The following is a 17,198-nucleotide window of genomic DNA, read 5'->3' as shown; positions in this document are numbered from 1 at the left end:
GACAGGAAAATGCCAAGTTTGAACTAACTTAACTTCCTAGAATGGATTAAATTACAATCTTGTAATAAAGGGAAAGATTCAAAGAAGGGCCTAATTTCACTCAAATTCAAGAGAATGAGCGGCAAAGTGTACCTCCTAATATTTGGATCTCCCAATCACGTGTCCTAAATTTATCGGTTGTAATAGCATAACTCAACTAATTATTTTCCACAAGAAAAGTTAATGATTTCTCTATTACTGGTGGAAACACGGGGTTAACTTTCTTTGTTGTTTGTTTAATCTCAATAACCAAGAAGTTAGATATTAAAGAAGGCAGAAGAGCTTTCTTGTTGAATTTTTTCTCTGCCATTTCTAACTCTGAAAAAAAAGTTATTGAGATTGGATTTCAGGCCTTCAACAAAAATAAAGAGAAAAAAAATATAGAGAACAATGGCATTCACAGGAACACTGGATAAATGCAAAGCTTGTGATAAAACTGTTTATTTTGTTGATTTGTTGTCTGCTGATGGAGTAACTTATCATAAATCTTGCTTCAAATGCACCCATTGCAAAGGCACTCTTGTGGTTGGTGCATCTTTTTTACCTTTTTTTTTTTTTTTGTTCCTTTCATTTCTTTTAATTTGTTCTTGTTGCGACATGGAAAGTGATAATTTATAATACTGGGGCGTAATTTACTTGGAACCGAGGTGTGGTTATTATTAATGTTGTTGTTCTTGTTGCAACACTCCACGTCCACTTTTTAAGAAATTTGTCCTTTCATCTCAAAGACTTCTTTTTTTTTTATCCTTTCTTTTCCTCTTTATTTTACCTTCTCTCTCAGTCTAAGTCCCCAAGGTACCCTTCCTCCTCCTCAAAATAACAACAACAAATACGACGCCTCAATTTCAGGCAACTTATCAGAATTGCTTATATGAATCTTCCATAGTTATGTCGCATCATTTAAAAGTGTTACCTATTTTTTATTGTGAGGACTCATCACAAATTGACTATTTTTATAATGTTCGCCAATCTACCTCAATCCTCCTAGTCAAAGTTCTCAAGGAATCCATCTTTCTCACCTCAAAATAACAACAATAAATACTATGCCTCAATTTTAGGCAACTTGCCAGAATTGATTATATGAATCTTCACTATCTATGTCGCTCCATTTAAAAGCGTCACATATTTTTATTGTGAGGATTCATCACAAATTGATTAGTTGTATAATGTTTGTCAATCTACTTCAAGCCTTCTCGTTTATTCAGGCTTATGCTAAAGAATTCAAATGGTTGTTCAATTGATCATGAGATCAACATCACCCTTGTTATGTTTTGTGTTTTTTTTTTTTTTCCGTTTTTTCGTTTTATTGTTGTCACCTGGAATAATCTGGTATTTAATAATAACGCTACATGTAGATGAGCAACTACTCCTCCATGGATGGAGTCCTCTATTGCAAGACTCATTTCGAACAGCTTTTTAAGGAATCTGGAAATTTTAGCAAGAACTTTCAGAATTGTGAGACAATATCCATTTCCTATAACTTATATAATACTTTATTAAGCTTCTTTACCAATCAATTTATTCATCATTAATTTCCTTGTAATTTAACATTTCAGCAGGTAAGCCTGACAAGGAAAATGCACTGGTACGTTCTGCTTGTAATTGAGTCCGTTTAAATTAATTTTGATTCTACAATAAAATTGTAAATGCAAGCATTTTTATTTTATGTTTCCTTGAAAAAAGAAAACCTCACTGCAAATTTTGGTGCAGACAAGGACTCCAAGCAAACTCTCTGCCATGTTCTCTGGAACCCAAGACAAATGCGCAGCTTGCACCAAAATTGTCTATCCACTTGAAAAGGTTAAATTCATTAATTATAAAAAAATATAAAAAAATATATAAAAAAAAAAGAAGCCCATTGACTAGTTACAGTGTGTTTGGAATGACCGAAATCATTTTCTATGAAAGACGTTTTTTCTGGAAAATATTTTTTGATGATCTGTTGATTGAGTGTAAGGGTGGCAAATGGGTCATTTGAGCTGAAGTTGTACTAATTAAGATGGGCTGAATAGATAGATGGGCTAATGCCCAACCCTGTACAAAGAGTATTTGGGCTAGAATGGGCTAAATAATGGGACGTAACCCAACCCCCCCATGTTGACTCAATTCTTTACAATATTCATAACTTTTAAACAAATAAAATTTCAATATTTTTTAAAAACAAATTATAAATTCATTTTTTCAAGCTATACTCAAATTTTGACACAATGCATCCTTAATTTTTCATACACAAAATTTTGACTGATTTTTTAAAGCATTGAGCAAATTAAAAAAATAAAACATAAAAAAGTAAAATTTTAAAAAAAATTAAAATAATATTTTTTTAAAAAAAATAAAAATTTAAAAAATAATTCAAAAAAATGAAAAATGAAGATTCTTATATTTTGTAGTGTTATGTTTTATAAATAAGAAAAAATAACGTTATGTTTTGTAGTAAAGAGTCTTAAGTAGGTAGTTTATGTCATTTTTCCAATAATGATGGGTCAATTTGGGCTAAAGTAATGGGCTGCTTTGGGCTACCTTGGATAAATGGGTCAAGTTGGGCTAGCCCAAACTTAGCCCATCATAATTGTATGTCATGCCCAAACCCATGAAAATCTGGGCGGGTCAATTGGGCTTGGGCCAAAATTGCCACCCCTAGTTGAGTGAAAATAATTGTCCTTCAAAAATATATACTAAAGATTAATATTATTATTATTATTAATAATAATAATAATAATAATAATAATAATAATAATAATAATAATAATAATAATAACAATGAGAGAGTTTTTATGAAATTCTTGAGTACTTAAGGTTAATAATAATGTTTAAGTGTTAGTTGGAGCAAATAGTATCTAATTACTGTAAAAGTTAGAATAGTTGTAAAGAAAATGAATTCTGCCATAAGTGAGGGAAGTGCTATTTCCCTTTTCGAAGAAACCTGTTTTCTTTGGGTAATATTTTTGGGTAACCAAACACCAGAAAATGACATTGTCTGGAAAATATTTTCTCACCTTCGTCGTACCAAACACACTACTGCCCAGGGCAGATACACATTGCCCCAAGCGATGTTATGAGAAACCACTTCGTCGAATACCTTTACTAAATATGTATATATTGGTATAAATAGAAAAAGGCACCCTTTGTTACTGCAGTGATTTATTCATTTGTTCATTTCTTCAAATGTTGACATTGCATACCGAAAATTCTACATAAACCACTGCTAGTGCAAAAATTATAAGGAAAAAATGAATATATGATTGATAAAATGGATGTTGAAATTTATGTTAGGTGACAATGGAAGGAGAATCATTCCACAAGTCATGTTTCAAGTGTGCTCATGGAGGGTGTCCACTCACACATGCAACTTATGCATCACTTGATGGAATCCTCTATTGCAAGCACCATTTTGCACAACTCTTTATGGAGAAAGGCACTTATCAACATGTCCTTGAGGCTGCAAATAACAAAAAGAATGCTGATCAAGCAGCAGCTAATGAAGTACCTGAAGAAGAAGAAGAAGAGGCTGCTAATAAGGAAAAAACAGATGAGCAACCAAAAAAGGAGCCTGATGATGAAGAGTCACAAGAATCCTAAAAAATATATATATTGGATTGTTGATCAATTGAATTTTTTTTTCTAAAAAAAAAAAAATCCAAATTGTTTATGTGTTCTAATCAGTAAATAAAGTTTTTTCCTTTTCTTTTTGTGATCAATAGACAACCCCTCTTATTCTAATCAAATTTCTTGCCCGGATTTTTTTCTTTCTTGTTGAGCTTGTAAACATGTTAAGAAGATATACACCATATAACTTTTATCATGTTAGATAGTAGCAAGTTCACTTATATATGCATCCCACCCCCTCTCTCGATCTATAGCACAATTTTTTTTTTTTGAGTTTGAGTACTTCCGCCACTCTTTGCAAAGGGGTATCGACTGACACCCCTTCGCAGGAAATCTACACTGCATAGTTAGATAAAAATATAATATATATACTATATGTTGACTACCCTTGTCTTTTCGGTATGTTTACTTCTTTATATTTTGACACCCCTTGGTGAAAATTCTTGCTCCTTCACTGCTTGTATGGGATAAAAACTAACTTAGACGAGTGAACGAATCAGAAGGTGACACTTGGCAAAGCATGTAAGATCAGACGGGGTGCAGCAAACTCGTGGTTGAATAAGCCCGCGGCCACCCAGGTAACCCGTTAAGCTCCGGAATTATGACACTGGGAGCGAATCAATGGCCGGTCAAGCTAAGGCCAGGAGCTCAACCGTTCCCAAAGAATCTGGGATCTCTCCCAGGCCTTACACAACCCAACACGTAAGGGAAGTAACTTGGGAGTGAGGATCATTATGGGGGTGAGATATGCAGAAAACGTTTCTGAGGGTTTCAGCTTTAAATAGATTCTCATCCCTCATTTGTAAATCATCACAATTTATTTATTCACAAGATATTACTTTCAGGCTCTGTAATCTGCAACTAGCAAGCTTGGAGACATACGTGATTTCTTTTCTTTTCCGGCAACGTTGTTGGGCAGCTACGTCGGAGATCAGGCTCAATCTAGTTCAATATCTATATATTGCCATCTTACTTATTGTCCTTTGTCCCTCGTTAAACTTCATTACGTTCAACGAGCAATTTAGCATTAGCAATCTGATTGTCATTTCAATCTGCATGTCCTTGAGTCACGTTAACAAATTCAACTGTACTGATTTGAGGGTAAATAGTTTGGCGGCCACCGTGGGGCAAAGATAATTGTAGTATTGTTTTGACCTGTTGATAATTCACTAACTTGCTTCGTTCTATTTTGCGAGAAAATTCACCATCATGTTGTATTATTTTTAAACGGCACAAGCTTAGCACAATGAAGGGCTAAGAGTCAAATTGCCCCTGAACTATGCGAAATGGAACAGGTCTTCCCTCCATTAATAGTTGGGCCAAATTATGCCCTCGTCATCACTAATGGGGGGTCAAATTTGCCCCTGAACTATGCGAAAAGGAACAAATTTACCCTTATTTTTAAATGGTAGAAGCTTAGCACTCGGTGATCCACATGTCACGCAATTAATGACGGAAAGAATTTAACTTCTTAAAATGGAGGTAAATTTGACCTTTCTCCCTAATTTTGAGTTTATAATTTTTTTTTTATTCCTATTTTCTCTCTCCAAGCCACTATCTCTACCGCCAATCACACTTTCTTCCTTCTTTGTCCCATATGCGGCTGTATACCTGCATTAAAATAGTATCCCCTTTGTCCCAATATATGTGGCACTCTTTCTTTATTAGTTTGTTCCAGAAATAATGTTACATTTCCTTAATTGGAAACTACTTAACTTTAAAATTCCATTTTACCCTTACAAAAATGATTTATATCCACACAAACCAAGACTTGTTTTAGACCATAAATTTTCAAAAGTCTTTTTTTCTTCGTAAACTTATGTCAAGTCTAATGGTTCACATACCTTGACGGTGGAAGTATTATATATTGCATGTTCAAGTCGTTTAACGTATTCTCTCCTAGTGATGTAGGTAGTTGTGGGGTAACGAGGAGAGAGAAAGTGAAAGGAAAGTGAAAGAGAATATGGTGGTAGAGGGAGTGATGTTGACAATGGTGGTAAGGAGAGAGGGTGAATGGTGTTAGGGGCACTGACGTGAAGAGGGCAAGGAGGAACAAGAACAATAAAAGACTCAAAATTAGGGGAAAGGGTCAAAGTTCCTTTGAATTGTGCGAAAGGTTCAAATTTGCCCCCACACTATGCGAAATCTACAAATGTACCCTCCATTTAAGTAAGTTAAACTTAAGCATGTGACAAGTGACAATTCTGGGTGCTCAGCTTCCACCGTTTAAAAATAAGGGCAAACTTGTTTTCTTTTGCATAGTTTAGGGCAGCTTTGATCCCCAACTAGTAACGATGAGGGCATAGTTAACCCCAACTACTAACTGAGGGGCAAATCTATTTGATTTCACATAGTTCAGATGCAAATTTGACCCATGAAAATGGAATTTGTTAGACATTATACGAGATCTTTCTGTAGTTACAATTTCTTGTATTCCTTTCTTCAAGTGAAAAATGCAAGAAGTCTAATTATGTGGGGCCTCAAAGTTATTTCACAAAGAGTAAGGGAACATTCCGTAATACCCAAACTACTTTCTTAACTCTTCTAATCGCTTCCATTACTTTCATTTTCTTCTTTTTTCTACCCCCAATACTTTCACTCTCCAGAACTCAGAAAGATGAACCCTAGAACTGATAAACTCGTTAGAAGAACAACAATGGTGGCTACTGTAACTGCTTCTTATTTCCTTCTTACTGCTGATTATGGCCCTGAACCCAATGTTCTTGATCCGGTAATTTTTTCTAATTGAGTCCTTCAATGGTATGTTGATGTTTTAATCTTGAATTTAACCTTTTTGGCTCTTAGTTCGTCATTTTGATGTCTGAGTTGTTGATCTGGAGTAATATTTTGTTTTTAGTGGCTGTTTGGTATGACGGGAAAATATTTTCACGGTAAATGTTTTGAAGATAATATTTTCTCGTGTTTGGTACGCAAGTTGGAAAATGTTATTTTAAGAGCATTTGCATATATTTAAAGCAAAACACGTGAGGTTTTTGGTGGGGTGGGGTTGCGGGGCTGTGGGAGTGGGGGTGGGAGGATGGGGGTGGTGGGTTGTGGAGGTGGGCTTGGGGTGAAAAGGGTGGTGGTGGGGTGGATAGTGTGGGGAGTGGGTTGGGGGATGTATTGGTGTTTTTTTATTGATTCGGAAACCGTCAAATTTTTAAGGAAAACATTTTCTCCTGTATTGAGGAAAATACTTTCCATTGGAAAATATTTTTCAAGATATTTAGTACAACCAAACAAGAGAAAATAGGAAAACATTTTCTGTCATACCAATAGTTTCACTCACTGTGCAAACTCCGCAAAGAAAAATGAACCCCAGAACTGATAAACTCGTTAGAAGGACAACGATGGTGGCTACTGTTACTGCTTCTTATTTCCTTCTTACTGCTAATTATGGCCTTGAACCAAATGTTCATGACCCAGTAAATTTTTTCTAATTGCGTCCTTGAATTTTTCCTTCAATTGCATCTTGTTGTTTTAATCTTGAATTTTACCCTTTTGGTTCTTAGTTCGTCATTTTGTGTGTCAGTAGTTGATCGTGAAAGTAATATTTTGTTTTTGAATGTAAGAAATTACTCTGTCCCAACTTATGTGGCACTTTTCGCTTCCCGAGAGTCAATTTGACTAATGTTTGAAATATAAGTTGAATTAGATTAACTCAATATTTTAAAATTCAATTAGATATTCTCGACCCTGCTTTTTTTTCTTCTAATTATGTCCTTCAATTTTTCCTTCAAATAATGAATCAATTTGGCTTGATAAATTAAAATGATTAAAAAAAAAAAGGTGAATAGTCACAGATTTGGATGGTCGTTACCTATTGTATTGTGTTGTTAGTTTATATACCATGTTTGTTTTGATTGTTATTTAAATTTATTGTATCGTATCGTTAAATCCAAAAGTCCCATTTTATGTAACGACCGATTTAGTGTGATCGCATCGTTACCTTTTTTTTTTCTTCCTCATTTTGTCTTTGCTTATGATCTAATAATCATATTTTATCCTTTACCTTTCCTTTTTATAATAGCTCTACCCTGTACCCTTCTTTTCTTGTAGGTTTATTCTTCAAAAAATTGCTGATGAGTGACATGATGTAACGACGAAAAATGATACAATATATCTAAACGTCGTATTCATCAAAACAATATAATACGGTACAGTACAATATAATACCATACATTATGAAACAATACGTAACAACCATCCAAACAGAGTGTTAGGAATCAAAGACTTTGAACAAATAATGGATCAATTTGGCTTGAGTTGATACATAAAAGGCCCACTCTGTGGAAATTAAAATTATCTACCGTTAATAGCCACATATGTCTCTGAATAAGATGCCTCCTCTTACATAAAGTTTCCTGCTTGTGAAGAATTTAGCCTTACTGGTTTCGATTGGTCCTGACATTTTTTTAGGATCTTTGGAATTATTACCTGCTCTCTGTAACAACCCATCCATTTTGGAAGAATTTTGGGCTCTGACCGTGACTACAGTTATTCAATTGACGGGTAATTATTGGAATATATTTATTTCATGTGTGTGAATATTTTATTCGTAGGAATATTATTTGCACATATATAAGGTATAAGTTGGTGAATAATGTAATTGACTAAGGGGGTCAATTTTAACCGTATACATAATGGTTGAATAAAAAGGTTATTTTGGACACAAAATTTAGTTGGAGGTCAATGGGCCAAGTCCACAATTCATTTAATACCCTATGTCACATGGCTGATATATAAGAATGAATTTAAGTGGGTAGGATTTGACATGTTAAAGGTTCTCATCAAAGTTTCAAGCAAAGAATTTCAGGACATGAAATTTACGACATCGACTTAGAGCTTTGAAGAGGAGATGGTTAACTAACCTTCAGGATATATGCTTTGCTATATTATTGAGTTGATTTATTCATATTATTATATTTCTAACAATGTGGTGGTGGAATGAAATTAGATTCCAAGAGACCATTTACACAGGTGCCGGTTCCTATGCCTATTAGAATTAGGTGAGAATTTGTGGATTAATATGAAAAAATGATATGAGGTACTAATGATAATGTTCCTTCTCAATTTTTTTTTTCTTCTAAAAAAAACCTAATGATAATGTTATGATGAGCTAATCATTAGGCAATAATGATGAATCCATGTATGGTTAATAGGTTCCTATGTAACTTGCTAGGCTTAAAGTTACTGTTTTCGTAACTTAGCTTTAGGTTTCGAGATTCTCCTATGATTATCATGTTGCAACGACAATTTTGATATATTGGGTACCATGTTGCTCGGATTCTTCAAAAATGGGGACGGCTGCGTGTAGGATCTTCCAAGTAGTGTATTTTGGAGGATCTGACACGGGTATGGCAATATTTTTGGAGCGTGCGAGCAGCATAGATTGGGTATATGTAATTGAATATTAGGTGAATTGGGTTATATTTACAACTTCAAATTAATTGTATTTGAGATGTGGAAGGTGGAATTTTAATCCTAAGTTAAGATTGTGGTTAATTGAAGATTTGACCAATTATTTGGTAGCAACATTGGAACTTGAGTGTAGACTAAAACTTCATAGACGTTGGCTTTCCAGACATGTGTGGGGTTTCAGGATTTGTCCGTACTTTGAGTTTGTCAGGAACGCTAATCTTTGAAAAGTGGTTTATTTAGTGTAATTGACCGTTCCGAACCCATTTTTGCATAGATTGAGTTGCTTTGGAGGCCTAAGGATACCGTTTTGGACATTTTTAGCTTAATTGAGTCACATATGGTAAGGGAAGATTTGACTGCCGCCTTCTGAACTTGGCCTTTACTTGCACTAGTTCTCAAATAACCCATATCATAGATAACAAAGTCAATGGAAATAGTGAAAGAGCAAATAACTCAACAAACCCAACTAGAGCCAAAATAAACTAAGTGAAAGAGCAAATATCTCAACAAACCCAACTAGAGCCAAAATAAACTAAGTCTGGAACATCTACAAATATCAGAACAAGTATAGGATGTCGGGTATATAAACCGCACTAAACCTAAGGAGATAGAAAGATAGATAGACAGGTGGGCTCCGTGGATCCGGTGGATGGCTCACCTCAAAGCTGGTAAGGACTCGGTGTCGGACGACTTACTCATCAACTGAAGCGTCAGCTAAAGCACCGTATGTGTAGCGGATACGGTTAGTCACAAAGATTAAGTGAAGTCTAGATCCGTTCTGCACCTCGCACTTGGAGCAGCGCATATATATAATGCGAAATGAATATTAATATGCCAAGCAGAAATAATATACAAAGTGTAAAAGAGGATACAAGTCATGTCAAGAAAGATGAGATGATAATGTGCAAGCTGGCATAGTACTATAATACACAGCAATAAAACCTCAAAACTGCAAAGGGGTAACTCTGGCGCCACTGTTTTACCATTCCTGTTGTGAAGGGTGACTCTGTCCGACGCCATCGGGATGCAGAGGGTGACTCTAGCGCAACCGTTTTATGCACCCAAGGACAACAGGTGAAATCAAGTAGATACATCAATCATAAGGCTATATAGCCATAACAATCATACAATATGAGTAATATTCAAATCATGGCATAAAGGGGGCAGCCCAGTGCACTAAGCTCCCGTAATGCGCGGGGTCCGGGGAACGACCGGACACAAGAGTCTATTGTACGCAGCCTTACCTTGCATTTCTGCAACAGGCTGTTTTCACGGCTTGAACCCGTGACCTCCAGGTCGCATGGCAACAACTTTACCAGAAGAGGAAATGAATTACCATATTAACAAGTCTGTCGAGCACACATGCGCCAGATAGTCGAAAACAAATTAGCAAGCAAAGGCCAAGGTCAGAAGAGAGGCACACAGATCTTCCCATACCTGGATACACGATCTGATAAGCTCAAAATGTCCAAAACAGTATTCTTAAGACTCCAAAGCAACTCAAACTACGCAAAAACAGGTTTGGGACGTTCAATTGCACTAAAAAAAAATTCACTTTCCAAAGATTAGCATTCCGGACAAACTCAAAGTCAACCCGCAATATGGACGAAAGTCCAAAAAGCCAACAAGTTTGAATATACATTCAAGTTTCAGTCTCACTACCAATTAATTGATCAAATCTTCAATTAAACAAATTCTTAACTTAGGATTAAAATCTCACTTTCCACATCTCAAATACTATGAATTCTAAGGTGTAACTGCAACCCATTATCATTAACACCTCATATCATTTTGTCATATTGATCCACAAATTCTCACCTAATTTTAATAGGCATAGGAACTGGCACCCCGTGTAAATGGTCCCTTGGAATTTAATTTCATTCCACTACCACATTATTAGAAAGATAATAATGTGAATAAATCAACTCAATAATATAACAAAGCATCTAACTTGAAGCTTAGTTAAGCATCTCCTCTTCGACGCTATTTCGTGTCCTGAAATTCTTTGCTTGAAACTTTTGATGTTATCCTTTAACATGTCAAACCTTACCTACTTAAATTCATTCTTATACATGGGACATGGGGTGTTAAATGAATTGTGGACTTCGTCCATTTACCACCAACTAAATTAAGTGTCCAAAATAGCCTTTTTACTTAACCATTATGTATAAGGTAAAAATTAACCCACTTAGGGTGTGCTCGGGATGAAGGAAAATGTTTTCTTGGAAGGAAAATAAGTGGGTTTCTTATTTTCTTGTGTTCGGTACGCAAGCAAAAAATATTATCCTAAAAGCATTTGTATATAATCTAGACAAATTCTATGGGATTGGGTGGTGGGTGGGGTAGGCAGGCAGGGGGTGGGGTGGGTAGGGATGGGTGGTGGGTAGGGGTGGGATGAAGATGAGGTGCGTTCGACGGTAGGGAGGAGACAATCAATGTGGAATGCTGCTTGTGGAACTTGTTTTCTCTATTTCCATTGGGGAAGTCATTTTCTTCATTTTTAAAGAACTTATTTTCCTAGAGAAAATGTTTTCCAAAAATTCTGACCAAGCAAACCCGAGAAAATTGGAATTCCTCCATACCGAACACACCCTTAGTCAATTACATTATTCACCAACTTTACCCTATATGTGTGCAAATATTATTCCTACGAATAAAATATATTCACACACATTAAATAAATATATTCCATAATTACCCGTCAATTGAATAACCTTAGTTACGGTTATAGCTCAAAAATCTTCCAAAAATTGACGGGTTGTTACACACTCGCCGTCGAAATTCCCTTTTCTTATTGGTTTCTTAATTAACATATTAGAGCAGAAAAACCTAGGAGTGAGCAAATAGATTGATTTATTCTGGAACATGCTGTAGAAACTTTGGTAATTAGAATATTGGAGTAGTACAACAACAACTACGCCTCAATCCTAAGCAAGTTGGGGTGGATATATGAGTCCTCACTGGTCATGTCGTTCCATTTAAGCTTATCTGTCCAATGTTATACAAAATAAAAATTACTGCAAGTTATCTCTATTTTTTTTTTTTTTAAATGACAAAGTTATCTCTATTTTCTACTAGTATGTCTTTCTGACATGGCCAAAGAACTCTTACAAAGCTTAAGATGGAAACGGACTAACATAACTAAAACAAATATGGTCTTTGGATGTAAGAGGACTGCATGCAATTGAAATGAATTTAACAAATTTGAGAACCTGTAATAGCAATTTGATTGAGGTAACTTTAAGTAGCTTGACAATTGCACCTTCCTTTGGGATGAAAAGCTTGACACTTGTACTTAAGAAAATTCCCTACTCTATGCATTGATACATGAATTAGTGTTGTTATGTTAGTTACAATCTGTTGAAGTAGTTAGAGGCAGTTATGAGCTTGACTCTTTTCCAATTCTCTATAAATCATTGTACAATAACAGATTACAATCATCAATTGAAATATAATACAATTCTCTATTTCTATCTCTATCTTCATCTCTTATCCTCCATTAAAACCTAAACTGAATAACTCGAGCTTTCTCTGTCAAAGCTCCTGCTCAGTTCTAAAACCTCGGATTCATCTTGAATTCCGGAATTTTAGATAACATTGGTATCAGAGCCTTACAGTTCTTGGACTGTAGAAGGATGTCAACTTTTCAAAATCATTTCGTAAACATTGAAATTAAATTCAAAAATGTGGAAGAAGGCTTGAAATGTGCACTGGAATTAATGGGTAGATGGATCTTGAAGCAACAATTGGGGGAACAATCTCAGCCACAATGTGATGAATATGTTGAAAGTTCTTTTCTGGATCCAGATTCTTCAACAGAACCAGAACTTCTTGAAGACATGCTTCTTGCCACACTTTTTACAGAAAATGAGGTGAATGAAGTATATTCTAAATTTGGAAGAGATGTAGTCGCTCCTTACATGTTCGATCAAATGCCTGAGAGAAATGGGATGTCAAGGAATAATATGATATCTGCTTATGTACCCTTGCCTTCTTGGTACCCTATTCTGGATGGTTATTTTAATGTGAATTCTTGTAATGGGTTCATGTTGGAATATGAGAATAGGATTTTGGATAATGAAATGGAGAAGTATAAAGGAGTTGGTGCAAAACAATGAGAATTGGATAAGTTTGTTATTAATAAATGGGAATTGGATAAGTTTGTTATTAATAAAGACCAGCAGCAATTCTTTGAACTCAAATATGATCGAATTAGATTTCCGGGAGTGAAAAATGCATGTAACATCAGAACTTGTGATGTTTATTCAAGAGCTGCTTGGAAGGAAGTGCTCTCATGGCAAGCTCGTTCTGATACAAATCTCTCCAAGATCATGACCTCCTGTGATTTATGGTTAAAATTGGAGAGTGAGAAGAAGACATGCCCATGTGAAGAGATTGAGAAATCATTGGCAACTCGGGATGTGATTGGGAACAAGAAAGCAATAATGTTGAAGATGAGAATGTATGAACATGTGATGTACTTTGTAAACTGTGACATCGCTGCACAATTAGAAGCTGTCAATTATCAAATCTCTAGTTCATATTTGACCCTTGAGAACAAGGGTGATCTCAAGAGGAAGGGAGGCTCTCAGTTTCTACTGTTACAGTCTTCTGCCCCTTCACTTGAAAAGACAAGTTCGACATCTTCCGGGCAGAATAAAAAAACTTTGGCAGTCAGTAGCTTGGAACAGACACGTGGAATTGGTGAAAATGAATTTAATCTTGGTAGAGTAGTTAATATGATTCCTTTACCAATTATGAGTATGGAGGAAATAAAAAGCAGTCGAGATGGTGAGAATTCCTTCATTGGAATGAGAGAAAAGCTAGAGAAAGTGGAGTTAGACTGGTGTGAAGCATTTGCAGTTGGATCACTTGAAGGAAAGATTCATAAAGAAGTGGTTATAGGTGAAAGCAAGAAAATGGAACTTGATGAACATGACATGGAGATTAAAAAGACATTCATAGCTCTCTCTTGTGTGGTAAATAGTGCTCCTGCCAATGTAGAAGGGAAGGTTAGTGCCGTTTGCATTATGGCCAAGAGGCAAAATAATTTCTACATTGAAGGTATCTTGATTGCTAACTATGAGAGTAACACCAAGTCAGTTAAGCCAATGGTGGATTTTGACGTTGCTGGAAACTATGGGATGCTTGGTTATAGAATTGAAATAACAGTTACTTCGGGGAGCATTAACAGAATTGTGGCAGCAGATTATGAAGATAAGATTGATGATATAACAAAATCTAGGCATGATCATCTTGTTCAGCACAAGTTTCCATCTGATTTAGCTCAATTTCATTTGATCTGGGAGGATTTAATTCACTATTTTCACACCCTTGACGACAAGGGTGTCTTTAGGGGGGAAGTACTGATACACGAATTAGTGTTGTTATGTTAGTTACAATCTGTTGAAGTAGTTAGGGGCAGTTATAAGCTTGACTCTTTTAGAATTCTCTATAAATCATTGTACAATTACAGATTACAATCATCAATTGAAATATAATACAGGTCTCTACTTCTATCTCTATCTTCATCTCTTATCCTCCATTAAAATCTCTACTTCTATCTCTATCTTCATCTCTTATCCTCCATTAAAACCTAAACTGAATAACTCGAGCTTTCTCTGTCAAAGCTCCTGCTCAGTTCTAAAACCTCGGATTCATCTTGAATCCCTGCATTTTAGATATCTGCATCTGTCTATGAAGAATTGAAGATATTCTAAGTGCTTTATGGATTTTCAAGTTAGAAAATTGAATTATACATTTAACAGAACTGAACTAGCAATGGCTCAAAATCCTTTATAGGATATGTCTTATAACTCAGATCCTTTTTCATTCTAAACTATCTGAACCTTTCATCTTTTGTTTTGATGGAGTTGTCCCCTATCCATCTCCAACAACCATATGCACCTTTTTCACTTGTACCCACTACTCAGTAGTCAGTACCCATACTCGAGTCTGTTTACGCACAGATGCATGAAATCCTGTTAGGAGAAGTGGGGCTTTGCAGTTGGAAGTCTATTTCTCATAAAGTGACTTTTTAGGGTGTGTTTAGTATGGAGGAAAACATTTTCAACTTTTCCATGTTTGTTGGTCACCCCATCCCCACCCAATAGTGTTTGTTAGATTACATATAAATGCTCTTGGGACAACATCTTTTTGCTTACTTACTGAACACTAGAAATAAAGTAAGAAACCCACTTGTTTTCCAAGAAAACATTTTCCATGGAAAATTTTCTCCATTCATACCAAACACACCCTTAGTCTGTGCTGGGTAGTAGTTCTTGGTGTACTCACATGCTCTGTGGAAATTGGATGTTTGGAAGTAGCAGTAAAGACTAAAGGCAGACTTGTTTTTTTCCTGTGTCTTGTCAGCAAGAAATTAGCTGGCCTCTTTTTCACATCCACAGAAGTAATGTTTGTAAGACTTGTGTCCGAACTTTGTGTTTGACCATTGGAGCTATAAAACTCATGGTGGTTATAGTTGGCTAAGCATTATGTAGTATGCATAACATCTCAACTTCATGTTTTTTCGCACTCATTTCCGAGGTTTGAGATTTTCCTTATTGGTTCTTATAGAACCCACAAAAAAGATTCATATTTCTTTTTTTGCCTGAACTAGCTTGGCGGTTTAATTAGTAAAATGGAAGTGTCTTTGAGTCTTGTAACAGACTTCTTATTATCAAGCATTTGAGGGTTTGGTAGGTTGCAGTTTAATGTATATGTCATCTGTATTCAGTGCTGGTAATATTCCTCATGCTCTGTTGGACTATCTATATCCTTTCCTACAATCCCATGCTTTTATAGTTTTGGGTAATTGACACTGTAGTGTGGAGTCTCTTTCCCTACCCTAGTGCAGTCATCATTTGGACATCAGTAGGATCCCCTTAGTTATCAGTTGTCACGTGGTTGGTTGGTTTGTTAGGTTTTAAGGAAGCCTTTAATACTTCCAAAGACACTGTAAAAGATCTTGCAAACCTCATTCAAACCACAATTGGGGTCTAGGGAGGGTGGCGTGTACGCAGACCTTAGCCCCAGTGGCGAATCCAGGATTTCAAAAGGATGGGTTCACCATTAGCTATGGGATTTTTTTGCCTTTGGTTCATTGCAGCTTAGCGCCTATGGGTTTTTTGATTTCTTTTGCCTTTTGGGACTTGGGTAATTAGAAATAGAGAGAGGAGGGGGGGGGGGGGGAATCATTAAATGTAATATAAAAAAGAAACACTTTTTTTTTACTTTCGGGTAATTAGAATTATAGAAGAAAAAGGATTTAGAATAATACAAAAAGGAAGTTAAAAGGCTGCTTTAGAAAATAAAAGCATAAAACATGCAGGAGCTCGGGTTCAATCCCGAGACCTTAAGGAAATAAATACAACCCCTAACCAGTGCTCCACTTGACCTGGTTTGACTATTTGTTCCTTCAGTTAATATTAGATATTTTTTCAAAATTATATACATAATATATCGAGTTTAGTCGAGTGACCATGTGTTCACTTGACCCAAATTTTATATGTAAATTCGCCCCTGCTTACCCCTACCTTGTGTGAGGTAGAGAAGATCACTTTGAGTTGCTGCTACATTGGGAAATACTAGCATAGTGTATTAGAAATGCCATTTCCTGTAGGAGTGAAGTTACTCTCTTTTCTCAGAGTTATTATCAAGTAACCTTTCAAGGATTTACTTCATATATTGCATATTAGTTTTCTCTGGAATAAGCACTTCCTGATGTGTTGTTTTGCTTTTAAAATGTCAGATTAAAAATGCAATACAGTCAGCAGAACATTCTCTCAAAGAGTCGATCTTTGGACCAAAGAAGGGTGTTCAAGAACACGAGGCTGAGAAACAGGCTCCTAGCTCTTTGGAGAAACATCAAAAGTCCGGCAGCTAACTAGTTTTCCTCGTCCAAGCATGTAAAGTGTAGGACTACAACTTAACCAACATCTGGAACTCTATCTACTTCCTTTTCTGAACGCTTTTTCTTCTAAAGGTGAATGTGAATATTAGGATTCGCCTCCTTTAAGCATGTTATCAATGCTGTAAATGTTATCCATACCGGAGCATGTTTATTTTGATATCCAGGGATCTGTTATCAGTTGAATGAATTAAAATTTTCGTCTATATGCTGACAAGCTCAA

General features: G+C 35.7%; 2 protein-coding genes across 4 annotated transcripts; both read left to right on the top strand.

Annotated features, from left to right (window-relative positions):
- Positions 1 to 227: 227 nt before the first annotated feature.
- On the top strand, positions 228 to 3,731 carry LOC132054878 (LIM domain-containing protein PLIM2b-like). Of its 2 annotated transcripts, none has more exons than XM_059446837.1 (5): positions 228 to 564; positions 1,395 to 1,494; positions 1,599 to 1,624; positions 1,750 to 1,839; positions 3,313 to 3,731. In XM_059446837.1, the coding sequence occupies exons 1-5, from the start codon at positions 430 to 432 to the stop codon at positions 3,616 to 3,618; spliced, it is 657 nt and encodes a 218-aa protein (XP_059302820.1). In that variant the 5' UTR covers positions 228 to 429; the 3' UTR covers positions 3,619 to 3,731. The 2 variants fall into 2 exon arrangements, with proteins under 2 accessions (XP_059302820.1, XP_059302819.1); XM_059446836.1 differs by having other exon boundaries at positions 1,596 to 1,624.
- Positions 3,732 to 6,129: 2,398 nt separating this feature from the next.
- Positions 6,130 to 17,198, top strand: LOC132053557 (uncharacterized). 2 transcript variants are annotated; one of them, XM_059445645.1, is made up of 2 exons: positions 6,130 to 6,376; positions 16,817 to 17,198. In XM_059445645.1, the coding sequence occupies exons 1-2, from the start codon at positions 6,263 to 6,265 to the stop codon at positions 16,949 to 16,951; spliced, it is 249 nt and encodes an 82-aa protein (XP_059301628.1). In that variant the 5' UTR covers positions 6,130 to 6,262; the 3' UTR covers positions 16,952 to 17,198. The 2 variants fall into 2 exon arrangements, with proteins under 2 accessions (XP_059301628.1, XP_059301629.1); XM_059445646.1 differs by lacking the exon at positions 6,130 to 6,376 and adding an exon at positions 6,924 to 7,070.

The sequence above is a fragment of the Lycium ferocissimum genome, chromosome 4 (assembly GCF_029784015.1).
Source record: "Lycium ferocissimum isolate CSIRO_LF1 chromosome 4, AGI_CSIRO_Lferr_CH_V1, whole genome shotgun sequence".
Lineage (NCBI taxonomy): Eukaryota > Viridiplantae > Streptophyta > Magnoliopsida > Solanales > Solanaceae > Lycium > Lycium ferocissimum.
This window is presented reverse-complemented; position numbering and strand designations above follow the sequence as displayed.

Coding starts and splice junctions, on each gene's coding strand:
- LOC132054878 (XM_059446836.1), top strand. CDS start 430: ATGGCATTCACAGGAACACTGGATAAATGCAAAGCTTGTGATAAAACT. Junction 1,495..1,595: donor TAGCAAGAACTTTCAGAATT/GTGAGACAATAT, acceptor TTAACATTTCAG/CAGGTAAGCCTGACAAGGAA. Junction 1,625..1,749: donor CTGACAAGGAAAATGCACTG/GTACGTTCTGCT, acceptor ATTTTGGTGCAG/ACAAGGACTCCAAGCAAACT.
- LOC132053557 (XM_059445645.1), top strand. CDS start 6,263: ATGAACCCTAGAACTGATAAACTCGTTAGAAGAACAACAATGGTGGCT. Junction 6,377..16,816: donor AACCCAATGTTCTTGATCCG/GTAATTTTTTCT, acceptor TTAAAATGTCAG/ATTAAAAATGCAATACAGTC.